Source organism: Heliangelus exortis, chromosome 1 (assembly GCF_036169615.1).
Source record: "Heliangelus exortis chromosome 1, bHelExo1.hap1, whole genome shotgun sequence".
Lineage (NCBI taxonomy): Eukaryota > Metazoa > Chordata > Aves > Apodiformes > Trochilidae > Heliangelus > Heliangelus exortis.
In genome coordinates this window covers 148,776,225-148,792,164 of record NC_092422.1, presented here as the reverse complement: position 1 = coordinate 148,792,164, position 15,940 = coordinate 148,776,225, and the positions used below count along the sequence as shown (strand labels likewise).

At 46.1% G+C, this 15,940-nt stretch overlaps 4 protein-coding genes and 1 long non-coding RNA gene across 8 annotated transcripts; 3 read left to right on the top strand and 2 right to left on the bottom strand.

The window, feature by feature from the left end:
* The first annotated feature begins 3,961 nt into the window (after window positions 1-3,961).
* LOC139791102 (histone H4) lies at window positions 3,962-4,401 on the top strand. The gene has a single exon (XM_071732906.1). It carries the CDS (start codon window positions 3,994-3,996, stop codon window positions 4,303-4,305), a length of 312 nt encoding a protein of 103 aa, XP_071589007.1. The 5' UTR covers window positions 3,962-3,993; the 3' UTR covers window positions 4,306-4,401.
* An 885-nt stretch (window positions 4,402-5,286) lies between these two features.
* LOC139797685 (histone H3) lies at window positions 5,287-5,773 on the bottom strand. The gene has a single exon (XM_071747396.1). The coding sequence runs from the start codon at window positions 5,748-5,750 to the stop codon at window positions 5,340-5,342; it is 411 nt and encodes a 136-aa protein (XP_071603497.1). The 5' UTR covers window positions 5,751-5,773; the 3' UTR covers window positions 5,287-5,339.
* A 708-nt stretch (window positions 5,774-6,481) lies between these two features.
* Window positions 6,482-6,951, top strand: LOC139797641 (histone H3). Its single transcript, XM_071747270.1, has one exon. The coding sequence runs from the start codon at window positions 6,488-6,490 to the stop codon at window positions 6,896-6,898; it is 411 nt and encodes a 136-aa protein (XP_071603371.1). The 5' UTR covers window positions 6,482-6,487; the 3' UTR covers window positions 6,899-6,951.
* Window positions 6,952-7,836: 885 nt separating this feature from the next.
* On the bottom strand, window positions 7,837-8,280 carry LOC139797586 (histone H4). The gene has a single exon (XM_071747150.1). The coding sequence runs from the start codon at window positions 8,242-8,244 to the stop codon at window positions 7,933-7,935; it is 312 nt and encodes a 103-aa protein (XP_071603251.1). The 5' UTR covers window positions 8,245-8,280; the 3' UTR covers window positions 7,837-7,932.
* Window positions 8,281-8,729: 449 nt separating this feature from the next.
* On the top strand, window positions 8,730-14,101 carry LOC139791101 (uncharacterized). 4 transcript variants are annotated; one of them, XR_011723769.1, is made up of 4 exons: window positions 8,730-8,818; window positions 10,217-10,306; window positions 11,015-11,149; window positions 13,870-14,101. It is a non-coding gene; the product is annotated as an uncharacterized lncRNA (long non-coding RNA). The 4 variants fall into 4 exon arrangements; XR_011723768.1 differs by having other exon boundaries at window positions 8,730-8,930; window positions 11,015-11,093; XR_011723770.1 differs by having other exon boundaries at window positions 8,730-8,930; window positions 13,917-14,101.
* Window positions 14,102-15,940: the final 1,839 nt, after the last annotated feature.

Sequence of the window (15,940 nt, the reverse complement as noted above, 5' to 3'; positions counted from 1 at the left end):
CAAAAATGATAATTAAAAATTCCAAAGACAATTGTTTAAACAGACTAAAATGATTCTATAGTATTATGAATTATGATGTCCTAATACTTTTATATAATACAGGAAGTTTTTTTTATTATAGTGTTAGTCTGTATATTTAGAAAAAAAGGTTAATTATATATTTTTTAATTATTAAAATACAATTATAAATTAATTCATCAGTAAATTAAAATGCTAGAATAAACTTTTAAAGGGGTCAGGTTAATTTTATCGTTGAATGAAGCTAGGCCCAGGTAACTTGGTATCATAGGCAGTACTATAATGTGGCTATTTCCATGTGGAACCCTTAAGGTTCAACATCTAGACTTCCATGGTAAGAGAGGAGACAGGTAGCAAGGGGCCTCTATAAGTAACCTATCTGACAAAGGTAAATGTAGTTTAAGGTAGGTACGATTGCGAAAATCACAATAAACTAATTTTTCAATATTTGTAAAGATAGCGAGAACATTTATGGAAACTGGTATTTAAAAAAGCAATGAAAAGATCTTTCACCTTCTCAGGCTGGTTGTGCTTTTTTTTTTTTTTTTCCTTTGATCTTGCTGGGCACAATTCTCAGTGCACAAACATTTCTAGTAGACATCCAAAATACTTCTGTCTGAAGAAAGAGAATGAGGTGAGGCAAGTATGGAACATTTCTCCTTCCTAGTGATTAATGCTTGTTTCTAACTGCTTAGGCTGTGCTTAATGGCTAAATTGGGGAAAAAAAAGCAGCCACCCAAGCTGAGGAGAACAGTGTCCTGCTGCCACTGTGGCTCTCTGATTTAATGTCCACTGCCCCCCCCTGCTCCCTCTCATCTGGAAGCAGGATAGGGTGGGTGCCTCTGAATTAGAAGATAAGTACTTTTCTCTTTTTCAGCAAATCAAGACAACACATCAGAGTGGCCCATATCCAAACACTGAACTTCCCACATATGCTGTGAACCCGATGACTTTGTTTTTACATAAACACTACCTGGAAACAAAATTCACTGTGACCACCTCTGCCTGGTAACAGAAGTTCTCTTGTGAACATCTATGAAATTTAACATACCACTCCTGGACAATGTGGTGTAGGATATCCAGTTTTTGTCTTCACAATAGCAGACAAAGGCTGTTGCTTTGGTCACACTGCTGTGAAAGGGACAAGGTGAAATAACAGAGGGAAATCTCAGCAAAAGATCCAGAAAGTGAAGGCATTAAAACCAAAATAAAAGAATTTTAAACCCCACAACAAACCACAGTTCCTACACTTTCCCTTTCCCCCTGTTAATCCTTTTAAGACTATTGATCAGTTCCACAACAAAAGTGACAGGGATCCTTACTTTCAGTCCTGGGGTAGTGTGGTTGTGCGTGCTGCACCTTTGCTAAGAGGCATAACCAGATAGTGCTAAAGACAAAAGAACTGGGGAGTAAGGAGAGAGTTAGGAGCTGTTTATAAAAGGAAGTCAAGTTCCTGGAAAGAAATGATTGTTAAAATCTTTTAAATAGTGGAAGAAGAGACGAGTTTACTGCATTATTTGAACAGCCAGGATTATATTGAAAGGAACATTCATATTTCTCTCAGCAGTCTAAAATAACCATGTTCACTAAAGAAAATGGGTGGGAACTTATAAATGTCTAGTCACCCATCATCCATCCCACTTAATCAACAATGGAGTTTCCAGTGACTGACCAAGGCTTTGGAGCATCCAAAAAAATAAACCTTAGCAGTAAACCTGAGTATGATGTGAAAGAACAGAACTGCTCCAGGAGGAAGTTTCTAACAAGCAATGGGAACGTATAAAAGTGGAGCTTCCATTGTTTTGCCACTAGAGATTGTGTGTGAGCCCTGCATACGTTTTTCTGAAAAATACTCTTTCTTCTTCTGAAATCTCCAGTTATTAAAGTATTTTTTGTCTGTGCCTTTTACCAAGGAAAAAACAACAACAACAACAACAAAAAAAAGGAATTTATGAGTAGTACCTTGGCTCTAATTATCCCACCTGCTGGAGCCTCTTCAACCAGAAATGGTGGAAACTTACCTGATGAGAGGAAGTCTGACACCTGTGCATTACCTTGGGCTTATATAGTGCATCTTGCCAATCACAAATGTTCTTGAAAAACAAACCACTACCATGACCAAAAAACATTAACAAATCAAATAAGCAGAGGAAAAATACAGACCTTAAAGGATAGTATGAAAAGTGTTGATTTAGATTATTTTCTAAACATAATTTCATTTTAGTCTGTTGTACATACCTCGGTGTAGAACAGAGATGGAAGAACCTAGGAGAAACCCCAGGAAAAGTAATAGAACAACTACAGCATCAACAGAAGATACGCAGAACAGAGCAATTTGAGTTACTGAAAAGATATTGATAAGGCACAGCTGGCTAGTAATTCTGATTATTTTGGACAATCTCTAAAGTGCACAATGCACCTTAGAATTACTCTTGAGAAGTCTGGCTTTGAGGTTATAGGTGGCTACTGCAGATCTTTCATGTGTTCAGATGGAAACATTAACCACAATTGGATTATACCTTGCCAGCTATTGATGCAAATTTTCTAGCTCTGTAAATTACTAATTGATGCTGTCATCACGCAGATCAGGACATTAAAACTATTTAGAGAAGCAGTATATGAGTTGTATTTCTACATTAAATATCTCTACTGAAAAGACACAAGATGAAAGGAAATTATGAAGGAAAAAGAGGTTAGTTCCCACACATAAAAAAAAAAATAAATTTTGAAGCTTAAAATTTCTAAATATGATCAGGATGAGACAATTATTGAAAATGTTTCCTTCCCTGTAAGTGTACATGTGGATTTATAAAAAATTGCATTTTATGTACAAAACAATATAAAGAAAACAAAGCAGTGAAATAAACACATAATATGTATCAATAAACAAGTAAACCCATGAACACATGCCACACTTGTTTAGAAGCAAAAATATATTTTTTTTTTCCACGAGCATATAAGGTACACAAACCACTTACATCAACATGTGTTTTGTAAACACTTGGCTGAATATTAGTAGCGAAAAAAAATCCCAAACCAAAATAAAATTGGGTAGATAACTATACCCAACAGCCATTATAATAACAGTGTATTTATTTCCCTACAGATACAACTAGGACCGATAAGGCAGTCTAGCCTCCCTCCTTTCAATACGCAGAGTTAGAGGGCTTTCTACACCTGTCATGCCTCGGGGAGCCTCTGCAGCAGCTCCTAAACACCGTGGACCCGTAGTACCGAGAAACAGCCCCAGCAAACACAAACACCTCCCGAAAGAGTAAAGCCGCCGACTCCAAATGCCAGAACCGCTCAGGTCCCCAGAGATCTTGCTAACAGAAAGGGCAACGACACGGGGAACATTTCCCACAGCGGTCCCTCTCGACTCGAAAAATAAACGACTGACCGGAGCGTCGCCCCAGGGGCGCGCAGGCCCGCCCGGCCAGGCCCTTTGTCGGGGCGCCGCGAAATGGCGGCGGTGGCGCGCCGGAGGAGCGGAGGGAGAAGCAGAGGGGGGGTGGGGGGGGGGGGAAGGCGGGGGCTGCGCGGTCGGGAAGCGGCGCGCGCGGTCCCGCCAAGCCCATTGGCTGGATTTTGCTGCAGACCCGCGGCCGGCGGGGCGGGGCGGGACGCGGCTCCTCCACCGGCACCGGGAGCCGCGACCACCGGGCCGGGAAGCCGGGACGTGCGCGGCGGGGAGGAGGGCATTCCGTTCCCCTCCCACCCCCGCGGCGGTTTACTCCCCCGGTGCCCGGTCCGAGCATGGCCAAAGAGTTGTCTGTATGGCGGGGCCTATACCCGCCCCGTCCTTCTCGCAGGCGATGAGGCCAATGTCCCGGCACGCAGGGGGAAGGGTGCGGAGAAGAGCCCGCCCTCGCCCTGCCCCGTCGCAGTCCTCAACCAGGTCGGACCGCCGGCAATATAGGGAGGCGCGGGCGCCCTGGCTCGCCGCATATCGCGTGAGCCGAGAGCAGTGGGAAGATGTCTGGAAGAGGTAAAGGCGGGAAGGGGCTCGGCAAAGGGGGTGCTAAGCGCCACCGCAAGGTGCTGCGCGACAACATCCAGGGCATTACCAAGCCGGCCATCCGCCGCCTGGCTCGGCGTGGCGGCGTGAAGCGCATCTCGGGCCTGATTTACGAGGAGACGCGCGGCGTGCTGAAGGTGTTCTTGGAGAACGTGATTCGCGATGCCGTGACCTACACCGAGCACGCCAAGAGGAAGACCGTGACTGCCATGGACGTAGTTTACGCGCTTAAGCGCCAGGGACGCACCCTCTACGGCTTCGGTGGTTAAACTGTTTCCGCGAGAGAAGGACACGCTTTATTACAACACAAAGGCTCTTTTCAGAGCCACCCACAAATTTCAAAAGAAGAGCTTTGGTCACTGATGCAGTTTGGGGTGCTTTTTTGGTTTTTTTTGTTGGTTTTTTTGCTTTAACTGCAACTCAGGGAGGGCGGGAGAGGGGGAGGGGCAGTTAGTTGCGCGTTCAATGGTCACCGTTCGTACCCCTTTCTCTACCCTGTCCCCTCCCAGCCGGGAGCAACAGGCGCCTGAAATCCGTGGTAGAGACCGCCCTCGTTGCACACTGACACGAAGACCAGGGTAGCGGGTGGAGGGCTGGGTTCTAGAGAAACACTTGCTTTCTGAAAGACTTTACCCTTCGTATTTAATTCCATTCTCCCTCCCCCATCCCGATTGTTCCCCTTCTTCCTCATTCCAAGCGGGAACAGAAGGGCCAGGCTGCCGAGAAATCCCTCCCTGAATATGCCAAGGGGGACACGCGTTATAGAGAGCGGCCGCCCCCCACCCCTCGCCCTCTCGCGCTGCTGGCTTCATCCCAGCAGCCTCCCTCGGGAAATTCATGAAATGGCGGCGCTCTTCTCTGCCATTCGGGGACTGGACAAAGCAGGGAGGCGGGGGGAGAAGAATCGACTAGATGCACCCTAAGCGCCCCAGGCACCCCATCAGGGAAAAAGGCGGCGAGCCCTGCCCGGAAACACCTCCCCTTGTCCTTGCTCCCCTCCTCCCGCTGAACGGCAGCCCCCCGATCCCGCCCCTCCCCTCTCGCCCTGCGCGGGCAGCTTTAAACGGGGAACCGCACAGCGGTTATCTCGCAAGGCGGACGGGGGTGTCCCCACAGCAAGAAACCCTTCACCCTTCCCCTTTGCTCCCGAGATCGCATCAGCAGTGATGCCTTTGAGCGCGGGAAAGCGCTCAGTACAGGCAACCTACGCTGGCTCAGAAGCAGCAGCGACACAGCTCTCTCTGGTGGCGTTGTGGTGGCTCTTAAAAGAGCCTTTGGGTTGGGTGGCGGCAGGGCAGGGGACTCAGGCGCGCTCGCCGCGGATGCGCCGGGCCAGCTGGATGTCCTTGGGCATGATGGTGACGCGCTTGGCGTGGATGGCGCAGAGGTTGGTGTCCTCGAAGAGCCCCACCAGGTAGGCCTCGCTCGCCTCCTGCAGCGCCATCACGGCGGAGCTCTGGAAGCGCAGGTCCGTCTTGAAGTCCTGCGCGATCTCCCGCACCAGCCGCTGGAAGGGCAGCTTGCGGATCAGCAGCTCCGTCGACTTCTGGTAGCGCCGGATCTCGCGCAGCGCCACCGTGCCGGGACGGTACCGGTGCGGCTTCTTCACGCCGCCCGTGGCCGGCGCGCTCTTGCGGGCCGCCTTGGTGGCCAACTGCTTGCGGGGCGCCTTCCCGCCTGTCGACTTACGCGCGGTCTGCTTCGTACGGGCCATGTCTTCTAATCGCACTTCTTACACTGGTGAGAAGACACAAAACAGTATGAAAACCAAGGGAGCCGTCTACCTTTTTATTTCCGAGCTTTGCTTTTCATTGGCTCATGGAAAGTGGCGATCTCATTGGCCCAATTTGAAAATCCCGCTTTAACCCTTTCTTTGCTGAACCGTGCCCTCTATAATTACATGTAAGGCTTGATATTTTTCATGTTTCCGTTTCCGGACACGGCTCTACTTCCTTCTAACTACTTCTTATCATAAACGTTTACCTCTATCGAGATAATTCTCACTAAATCCTCCAAAGGAGTCTGCTACCAAAGACTTTTAAAAAGGAAAAGATAGAACTTACGTAGAAAGGGTAATATTTTATTTCAGGTTTGTTCAGTAAAAAAACCCTAAATTTCTGAAAGGTCAAGGTGGAAAAAACCAGAGCAATTAAAAAATCCAAGAAAATATTGAAGTAATCTTAAGAACCCTTCCAACTCAAAACTAAATAAAAAAAATAAAATACCAAATACCGACTTTTTTCCTTGAGACACCTAATTTCAAAAAGCTGAAAAAGAATATAGGGGAAGACGTCTGCTGCCGCTGTAGATACAGGATGCTTCGAATTAACCAATTAAATTGTTCGCTACTGTGGCCAATCAGAGGGAGAAAGGCGTGGCCTCCTCATGCTATAAGTCACAGTCAGAAGAGCTCTGAGGTTATCGTTTTGGTAACTCAAGGAGATCGATGCAATGGCTCGTACGAAGCAGACCGCGCGTAAGTCGACAGGCGGGAAGGCGCCCCGCAAGCAGTTGGCCACCAAGGCGGCCCGCAAGAGCGCGCCGGCCACGGGCGGCGTGAAGAAGCCGCACCGGTACCGTCCCGGCACGGTGGCGCTGCGCGAGATCCGGCGCTACCAGAAGTCGACGGAGCTGCTGATCCGCAAGCTGCCCTTCCAGCGGCTGGTGCGGGAGATCGCGCAGGACTTCAAGACGGACCTGCGCTTCCAGAGCTCCGCCGTGATGGCGCTGCAGGAGGCGAGCGAGGCCTACCTGGTGGGGCTCTTCGAGGACACCAACCTCTGCGCCATCCACGCCAAGCGCGTCACCATCATGCCCAAGGACATCCAGCTGGCCCGGCGCATCCGCGGCGAGCGCGCCTGAGTCCCCTGCCCTGCCGCCACCCAACCCAAAGGCTCTTTTAAGAGCCACCACAACGCCACCAGAGAGAGCTGTGTCGCTGCTGCTTCTGAGCCAGCGTAGGTTGCCTGTACTGAGCGCTTTCCCGCGCTCAAAGGCATCACTGCTGATGCGATCTCGGGAGCAAAGGGGAAGGGTGAAGGGTTTCTTGCTGTGGGGACACCCCCGTCCGCCTTGCGAGATAACCGCTGTGCGGTTCCCCGTTTAAAGCTGCCCGCGCAGGGCGAGAGGGGAGGGGCGGGATCGGGGGGCTGCCGTTCAGCGGGAGGAGGGGAGCAAGGACAAGGGGAGGTGTTTCCGGGCAGGGCTCGCCGCCTTTTTCCCTGATGGGGTGCCTGGGGCGCTTAGGGTGCATCTAGTCGATTCTTCTCCCCCCGCCTCCCTGCTTTGTCCAGTCCCCGAATGGCAGAGAAGAGCGCCGCCATTTCATGAATTTCCCGAGGGAGGCTGCTGGGATGAAGCCAGCAGCGCGAGAGGGCGAGGGGTGGGGGGCGGCCGCTCTCTATAACGCGTGTCCCCCTTGGCATATTCAGGGAGGGATTTCTCGGCAGCCTGGCCCTTCTGTTCCCGCTTGGAATGAGGAAGAAGGGGAACAATCGGGATGGGGGAGGGAGAATGGAATTAAATACGAAGGGTAAAGTCTTTCAGAAAGCAAGTGTTTCTCTAGAACCCAGCCCTCCACCCGCTACCCTGGTCTTCGTGTCAGTGTGCAACGAGGGCGGTCTCTACCACGGATTTCAGGCGCCTGTTGCTCCCGGCTGGGAGGGGACAGGGTAGAGAAAGGGGTACGAACGGTGACCATTGAACGCGCAACTAACTGCCCCTCCCCCTCTCCCGCCCTCCCTGAGTTGCAGTTAAAGCAAAAAAACCAACAAAAAAAACCAAAAAAGCACCCCAAACTGCATCAGTGACCAAAGCTCTTCTTTTGAAATTTGTGGGTGGCTCTGAAAAGAGCCTTTGTGTTGTAATAAAGCGTGTCCTTCTCTCGCGGAAACAGTTTAACCACCGAAGCCGTAGAGGGTGCGTCCCTGGCGCTTAAGCGCGTAAACTACGTCCATGGCAGTCACGGTCTTCCTCTTGGCGTGCTCGGTGTAGGTCACGGCATCGCGAATCACGTTCTCCAAGAACACCTTCAGCACGCCGCGCGTCTCCTCGTAAATCAGGCCCGAGATGCGCTTCACGCCGCCACGCCGAGCCAGGCGGCGGATGGCCGGCTTGGTAATGCCCTGGATGTTGTCGCGCAGCACCTTGCGGTGGCGCTTAGCACCCCCTTTGCCGAGCCCCTTCCCGCCTTTACCTCTTCCAGACATCTTCCCACTGCTCTCGGCTCACGCGATATGCGGCGAGCCAGGGCGCCCGCGCCTCCCTATATTGCCGGCGGTCCGACCTGGTTGAGGACTGCGACGGGGCAGGGCGAGGGCGGGCTCTTCTCCGCACCCTTCCCCCTGCGTGCCGGGACATTGGCCTCATCGCCTGCGAGAAGGACGGGGCGGGTATAGGCCCCGCCATACAGACAACTCTTTGGCCATGCTCGGACCGGGCACCGGGGGAGTAAACCGCCGCGGGGGTGGGAGGGGAACGGAATGCCCTCCTCCCCGCCGCGCACGTCCCGGCTTCCCGGCCCGGTGGTCGCGGCTCCCGGTGCCGGTGGAGGAGCCGCGTCCCGCCCCGCCCCGCCGGCCGCGGGTCTGCAGCAAAATCCAGCCAATGGGCTTGGCGGGACCGCGCGCGCCGCTTCCCGACCGCGCAGCCCCCGCCTTCCCCCCCCCCCACCCCCCCTCTGCTTCTCCCTCCGCTCCTCCGGCGCGCCACCGCCGCCATTTCGCGGCGCCCCGACAAAGGGCCTGGCCGGGCGGGCCTGCGCGCCCCTGGGGCGACGCTCCGGTCAGTCGTTTATTTTTCGAGTCGAGAGGGACCGCTGTGGGAAATGTTCCCCGTGTCGTTGCCCTTTCTGTTAGCAAGATCTCTGGGGACCTGAGCGGTTCTGGCATTTGGAGTCGGCGGCTTTACTCTTTCGGGAGGTGTTTGTGTTTGCTGGGGCTGTTTCTCGGTACTACGGGTCCACGGTGTTTAGGAGCTGCTGCAGAGGCTCCCCGAGGCATGACAGGTGTAGAAAGCCCTCTAACTCTGTGCATACACGGTTGTACTTTTTAGCTCTGATTTAGTTTTTTTAATTTATTCTAAATATATTTTTGAGAGTATTTTAGGTTTTTTTCTTGATAGATCAACAAACAAATGGAATTTAAAACGTTTTATCATTTCTTCCTTGACAAGTGTTTTGCCCTGTTTGGTTTTATATTCCTGCATTACACAGGTTTTATTTTTGGGCTCGGCTTGTTCGGTACATTTTTTTGTTTTTTTGATTTGTCCTCGGTTTTCCTGTTTTCTAATGGGTCTCCACTGCTATAGAGTTTTGTGATTGTGAGAAGGTTTTGCTTGGTAAATTCACTGTCCTTTTACTTTAAGTCATCCCTTTTCTTGTGTTTAATTTTTATTTTATTTATTTATTTATTTTCCCCTCTCCATTGTTTTTTCTTCCTCGTTCTTGAAAGAATTTTCTTTTGGGTGGGTGTTTTGGCATTTTCTTTTCTCCCTTTCCACAGCATTCTTTTATGTCTTTCATTGAATTGCTGTGATAGTTGACCTCCTCTTTGATAAGCCTCTTTTCAGGTGTAGATAATCAGCTTTGTAGTGTTTATATCTTATGTAATATCTTTATGTAATATCATATGATTTTGTTCTACGGAAAAAGCAAAGACCCTTTGGTCTTTGCATATGTACCTTGATGGTGCTCTTGGCATATATATGCAGCTCCCCAGTTTATATTAGAATCACCATACCTTGGCACACTATTTATCAGTTCAGTTACTGTTTGAGGAAAAAGATCCACAATTGAATGCAGCCTTTTTTCTCCCCATTTACATTTTACAGGGGGAATAGGATACAAGAAAAGCTCATTTGTGTTTAATATTTTTTTTCTATAACTTTTATTTCACCTAATAATGTCAAATGGTGCCTACCATAATGCCTGTTAGCATTCCTGTCATTATCCATGTTAGCACTTTTGTTCTCTTTATGTTGTTTAGTAGGAATATGTATTCTGCCTTTCAAGCTTTCCTATTCACCTCCCATTCCCAGTGATGGTTTTCACTTTATCAAAAAATTGCAGTATCTTAGCATCCATTCTTCCTTTCTTTTAGTTTACTAGATCACTTTTTTGGTGGCATTTATTGAAAACTTTGCTTATTTTTACATCATACTTTCTTTACCATCTCCAATTAGATTTCCTTAAGGAATCAATTTTATCCTTCTTGAGAGCTCCCTACTTCTGAAGAGTGACAACCCAACTGAAGAACCGAAATGGCTAACTAGGTAGCTTGTTCCTGACTTAAGCAAGCGCTTACCTTTAAAAGAGGTAAAACCCACAGATGGTCTTATGTGTGAGTTTTTATTATGAGTGTCTTTTTAAAGATTCTTTGTAGATATGATAGTAACGTACAGGTATGGAGACTAAATTTCTATATTAGTGTCACTGGGTTATTTGAGAAAATATTCTGGTATTCTATTATTGTTAGTCATACTTACTCAATTTTCCCCAGCAAACAATAGGCAGTTCATTTTTTTTGTTTTATTGCACCATAATGTATGCCTGTAGTATATTTCTAAAGCTTCACTGACAGCTTTGGGTATAAAATAATGCTGTATTCAGTATTGAAGTCCTGGGGCACTCCTGAAAATAGACAAAATTAAACAAAAAGGAGGGGCATACATCCTGTGTATAGAAGCTCAAAGTTTTGAGTGTTCTGGAGAAGCAGGAAGGAGCTCTGAGCAAGCTACATTGGGTGAGTTCTGCAGTAACACTTCAGCTTCTAACATGACACATTGGTCATGTGTTTCGTGGCTGGTGTTCATCCTCCACATCGGGTGATTAATTTACATGGATTTTATAATTCAGAAGCAACAAGTGATTATATGAACTACCCATTAATATGTTATTTTTGGTGCTGCTACAATTCCGCTTTTCCCATTAATCAAGACAGTATGGAGAGATTTTTAAATTGTTTCCCTCTTTCTGGTCAGGCAGCAGTAGCTGGAAGAGCCTTCAGGTGTCTCCTGTGATGTAAGAAGACAATGAGGGGACACTGGAGTGAAGAAGTAGGTAAGGTGAAAGCAGGAAGGAGCAAGAAAGTGACTCTACACCTCTTCCCATTTTAGGTGTGTGGTAGCAGAGTGTAGCACCCTTCCATATCAGCTCTCAATCTCCTATTCTGCTGCTCCTGCTAATGCTTCTCACTTTTCCAAAAGATAACTACATCCTTGAGGAGGTTGTTGAGTAACCTCGATTTTAAAATTTGCTTTCTTTTCAGTGATCTACTCTTAGATTTTAAGGAGGAATATTTAGTTGTTATCTGAAGGAGCTGCTGATCTCTCAGTAGATCTGCCAGCACAAGTATTTTCAGTTCATTTTGGGAATTAATAGCAACTTAGCCTCTGTGGTGTGTTTTTTAAACTGGCCAAAAGTAATGTGAGAGCAAAGCTACAATTTGGAGGTATAGATTTGCTTTACCTCCCAAATCAGTAGCATGTGATAGATGTACTCTTTTGCTTACATAACAAATTTGTGAGGGAAAGAAATAAAACTGGTCACATTCTCAAGGAAATGTAAGTGCTTCCAGAGCATAATCACAGGAAATGTAGAAGTCAAGATAAACACAGAGATGTATTTTTGCCACAGTAACACCAACATGATGAAAACATTACAGAAATTGTCTAATTCAAAGAAAATAAGCAAATTATTGTAAGTTGCATCACAAATTTGTAACTACAGCACAAGAAAAATTAGTATTCAATCTGTCCTACTCACATGGAAACTCTAACCTATCCATCTCTGCCCAGACCAACTTACAACCTGCACAGGCCATACATAAGGAAACTGAAGCCAGGCCAAATTTTGTACCTCAATATGTATCAAATTTTGTAGCTCAAAATGTCCCTAAGCTATTGCTGTGCTGTTTTGAGTTTTTGTCAGCTTAACACTAGTTTTCATTCCCATTTTCTTGGACTAACCTGACGAACCTGACACCTGGACATACTGCTCCCTATGGGTCTGTCTGTCTCAGGGCACAGTAGGATTTCTTCTCAGGTGTGTGTTTGCCTTTGGGCTCTACTTGCACCTATGTGGTGAAGGCCACTGCAGATGCATTCAAAGAAGTTTTCGTTCAGGTAGAAGATGGAAATTCTTGTGCAGCGTGGATTGTGGCAGCTCCTACCGTTGAAACAGCAGGGTCCCTCTCTGATAGAGCTTTATAAACCTCAGAGAAATGGTGTCTGTATTTATTAATTACTGATGCTTAAAAGTGTTGCCTTTTCATGTGCCGATGTGCTCATACAGTAACTCAGCAGCTTGTGCTGGTTATCCTCAGACTTGCAGAGATGGGCAAGGAATAACTCAGGCTGAAAACAAAACAAACCACACAGGAGAAAGTTACAACATCCTTTACAAAGTTATGACATTCATTCACACCTGTTTTTCAATGGAAAGTAATAAAATATTAATCTTACTAGTACTGTCTTGATAATTATTATTCTGTGATGCCACTGTTCTGTATGATACTGTCCTGTTACACTTCCACCTTGTTATATGTGCATGCATACACTCAAAGAATGTAGTATGAAATTTTCTCTTGAAATCCCTCCACACATAAAGTATTAGAAGTGCTCTGGTGCAGCTGCATGGTCATTCAGCCTTTAGTAGTCTCTAGTCTCCAGGGAGTGCCTAGTACTGGCAATTAATAGGAACTTCACAGTAGAAAAAAGAGCTCAGTCTGGGTACCTCCAGAGAGGTACCATGAACAAAGAAGTCCCTGGGCAATTACACCCTTTTGATCTATGTGCCTGCCTCTCACACAGTCTTAGTGTGTTTTTCATATGCCTTTTTAATCCAACAATAATTTTTGTCTGGGGTCTTCTAACACCTTACTGGATGGATTACTTCTGAGTCTCCAAGGAAGCTACTAACTTTTCTTGCAGAGTTGTAGCTTCTGGTGATGGTTGTAGCCTCCTTAAGTTCTGGATTGCCGCTTGTGTGCTGTGCTTGCTTTCCCAGATAAGAGGAAACTAAAAAGTCCCAGATTTAGGAGAAACATTTCTTAGCAACAACTGAAACATCAGTGTGTTATGAACTTTCTTCTCATACAAAAGTGATAACATAGAAGTGTACCAGCTAGGTTCTTCTAGGAAGAACGCTACCTCTATGCCAGCTAAAAGCATATCTAGGTTAAAGTCCACTGCTTGCAGCCTAAGACTTCAGCAAATCTAGTTACTCATGCTAAGTAAGTTAGCATCTAATCATAACGATTCTTAACAAGTGCAACAAAGGAGAAAATTCTGAGAAAAGTGATGAGATTATTAAAGGTCTAAACTTCATTAGGATACTAGAACAGTTTCAGAACAGGGACACCTACTGGGTAAAAATCTTACTTCCCGTCTATAACATCAATAGCTAAATCTATCAAATTTCATCAATCAAAAGGTTACTGAGGTCAGAAGAGCTGCCTAAATAGTATAGGTGGTTTCCTTAAGCAAATTATTTCCTTATCTCTATAGGCTTTTTCTACGTGATAGAAAAGAGCAGAAGATGATGAGTGAAAAGGTGAGGTTGGAGCCATTTCTCTCCTCTATAGAAATGAATTTTGTTGAACATGACTGCTCACATAACTGTCACACATCCAAACACTGATGTTAAATAGTTCTCATCTCTTAAAGACTTTTACACTGATCCCTGGTGGTACCAGCTTTCATTCAGTTACATGCACTTGTTTAGGATCACTTTTGTTTTTCTCATAAAGTGAAAATAATCTTCAAGGAACAATCTGCCAAAATAAACAAACATATCCCCCTCCCATCCCCTTCTACTCACTTCACTGTTTTCTCAGGTATTCAAAGTTGCAGCATGTTCTGATTTGTACTGATATTTCCACAGTTGTCTCTCAAACTATTTGAGAAGGCAAGAGAGGAAGTTCCATGTCAAGAAAAAGCTGCAGCCTCTGAAAGAAGAGGCACAGATTTGTTTTCTGTTTGAAATCCCTGCCCACATGTCAAGACCAATACTGTTCATGTACAGAGACTTGAAATAATCAAATAAAGAGGTGGTAGATATGAATGCTATCTGCAGATATTTACAGTTTCCCTATATCAGCCGTGGTAGTATGGTAATATTGTTTCTTTACTATGTAGTCATGTGCCAAGTTTTCTAGGAGAGAATGTAAAATGAAACGCTGTAATAATCACGGGCTCCATGGGAAACAAAGTAGTTTCTCAAGCAGGATGGGCTATTAATCTCTCAGCAGTGACGCCTGGAGAACGAAAATGACATTTTTTTAACAATGCAATCTGAAGCCCCGACTGTCTCTTGGGTTTTTTATTATTTTTTTTTTTTTACACTGGGTAGAGCAATCACAGCGTAAATAAAGCACAATTAAAATACAACCAACAATCGATGCAAGAAAAATTGGAGGTATTTAAAACGCAGGCTGATTTAACAGCAGCCGGGGTTGGGTTCTCGCCACCACCTCGCCGACACCCGGCAAAGGAACCTTCCTCCCCTGAGGATTAACGACACGGAAACGCCTCAGGGAGAAGAGGGGTGGGGAGAGAAAGTAATCGGAGGGAGGAGGAGGAAGAGAAGAAGGGCAAGAGGGAGGGGGGGAAGCTCCTTCCCGGCTGGGATTGGTCAGAAATTGCTGCAGCGGGGGCCCAGCGGCGCCGGGCGGGCGGTGCCCGGGGCCGCCCCCAGCTTTGTGCCACCAGCCTCCCCCCCCCCCCCCAACCTCGGCTGGTGCAGAGCCGCGGCTGCTTGACAGTGCTGGAGGAACCCCCCCCCCGACACCGATCCACGCCCGCGTTACATAGCTGTGTCTCAGTAACATTAGGGAGAACTTGTGAAAGAAGATGCAAGGATGTCCAAGGAATTAATTGCGTTTTATGGCAATCTGCTACAAATACCAGATACACCCAGGGCACATATTGGTACCTTCTGCTGCGTTTCTATAGATATAGTGCAATTATTTTTCAGACCTCACTCCTGGTATTCATATTTCCTGAATGTGAGCACCAGTGCCTCTGAAATCGTGTGAAAGGAGATATGCGAGCTTCTTTCATGTTTACCAATGCTTAAATCGAGCTTGTTCAGTATACCTCAGAGAAATAAACAATATCAATAATTTTTCAAAAAGTAATTTAGTGTCTAAGCAGGTCTGTTTCCAAGAGAATCAGTATGCACTTAAAGGTCAAAAGTAAGTGATCTGTAGCACCAATTTTTCTCCCCCCTTCATTACCACTGGCATCAGTGATGCACTGCTCTTGAATCTAAAGTCTTCCTCAATACAGAAGGCTCTTTGAGAGTTCAGGCTGCCTGAATAGTTGGAAAGAAATTTGGAAAAGGATCTGGATTAGTTGGAAATTCTACATCTGAAATGAAGTACAATGCTTATGTTTTTAAAGAAAATTTTTAAAATTCACATAAGTAAATAGGTCCTCTACTCCATTTCTTCTGTTTTGATATATACAGAACATTTATTTAACAGTGGTATGCACAGAGGATGTGTTTATTTTTAATGAGCAAAGTTATCATCAGGCAGAAGAATATATTGTTTTTCTACAGTAAATGTGAATAGATTATCAGGAGAAACAAGAATATGCAGTAATTGAAGGAAAATATTTCATCTATATTTTTAGCCGAAGGAAAAGAGGCTTTAGTATACACCAGTTTCCCTGTTTCCCTGTACTAATAAAAACATACAAATAAATAGAAAACAGTATTAGTCATAAACTGCTATTAAAGGAAACTGAGATCTTTATATACTCCATTCTCAATGGGGAAGCATGGCTAGAAAAACAGAGAAAAAAAATGGTAAAATTTGTGATTTACCATTATTAAAGGCAACTACTAGTGAAGAATATAACAAAAAAATACTGTAGACTAGATTTCAAACTCTTCGTGTCTCA